The sequence below is a fragment of the Tribolium madens genome, unplaced genomic scaffold, assembly GCF_015345945.1.
Source record: "Tribolium madens isolate multiple individuals breed KSU strain unplaced genomic scaffold, Tmad_KSU_1.1 Scaffold_106;HRSCAF=264, whole genome shotgun sequence".
In the NCBI taxonomy this organism is placed as follows: Eukaryota; Metazoa; Arthropoda; class Insecta; order Coleoptera; family Tenebrionidae; genus Tribolium; species Tribolium madens.
This window is the reverse complement of record NW_025400966.1, coordinates 1-1,158: the sequence shown is the minus strand read 5'-3', so window position 1 is coordinate 1,158 and position 1,158 is coordinate 1. Positions and strand designations below refer to the sequence as shown.

General features: G+C 44.7%; 1 protein-coding gene across 1 annotated transcript; it reads left to right on the top strand.

Annotated features, from left to right (window-relative positions):
* Positions 1-47: 47 nt before the first annotated feature.
* On the top strand, positions 48-1,121 carry LOC123003535 (cell wall protein AWA1-like; the record flags this gene model as incomplete). The annotated part of the gene is made up of 1 exon (XM_044400393.1): positions 48-1,121. A coding segment is annotated over one exon (1,074 nt), but the record flags the coding sequence as incomplete, so codon positions are not given.
* Between the last annotated feature and the right edge of the window lie 37 nt (positions 1,122-1,158).

The following is a 1,158-nucleotide window of genomic DNA, read 5'->3' as shown; positions in this document are numbered from 1 at the left end:
TACTGGCACTGAAGCTGGTGAAAGTGCTAATGTAAAACAAACTGAAGCTGCGAAAGGTGAAGAAAAAAAGACACAAGAAGAAACGAGTGCTACTGGCACTGAAGCTCCTGAAGGTGATAATGCAGAACAAACTGAAGCTGCGACAGCTAAAGAAGAAAATACGGAAGAAGTAACGGCTGCTACTGGCACTGAAGCTGGTGGAGGTGCTAATATAGAACAAACTAAAGCTGCGAAAGGTGAAGAAGAAAAGACAGAAGAAGTGACGGCTGCTACTGGCACTGAAGGTGGAGGAGGCGCTAATGTAGAACAAACTGAAGCTGCAACAGGTGAAGAAGAAACGAGTGCCACTGGCACTGAAGCTGGTGAAGGTGCTAATGTAGAACAAACTGAAGCTGCAACAGCTAAAGAAAAACATACGGAAGAAGTAACGGCTGCTACTGGCACTGAAGCTGGTGGAGGTGCTAATGTAGAACAAACTGAAGCTGTAACAGGTGAAGAAGAAAAGACGGAAGAAGAAACGAGTGCTACTGGCACTGAAACTGGTGAAGGTGCTAATGCAAAACAAACTAAAGCTGTTACAGGTGAAGAAGAAAAGACAGAGGAAAAAACGACTGCTACTGGCACTGAAGTTGGTGGAGGTGCTAATGTAGAACAAACTGAAGCTGCGACAGGTGAAGAAGAAAAGACAGAAGAGGAAACGAGTCCTACTGGCACTGAAACTGGTGAAGGTGCTATTGCAAAACAAACTGAAGCTGCGAAAACTGAAGAAGAAAAGACAAAAGAAGAAACGAATGCTACTGGTACTGAAGCTGGTGAAGGTGCTAATGCAGAGCAAATTGAAGCTGCGACAGCTAAAGAAGAAAAGACGGAAGAAGCAACAGGTGCTACTGGCACTGAAGCTGAAGGTGATGCTAATGTAGAACAAATTGAAGCTGCGACAGCTAAAGAAGAAAAGACGGAAGAAGCAACGGGTGCTACTGGCACTGAAGCTGAAGGTGATACTAATGTAGAACAAACTGAAGTTACCACAGGTAAAAAAGAAAAGACAGAAAAAGTAACGGCTGCTACTGGCACTGAAGGTGGAGGAGGCGCTAATGTAGAACAAACTGAAGCTGCAAAAGGTGAAGAAGAAACGAGTGCCACTGGCACTGAAGCTGG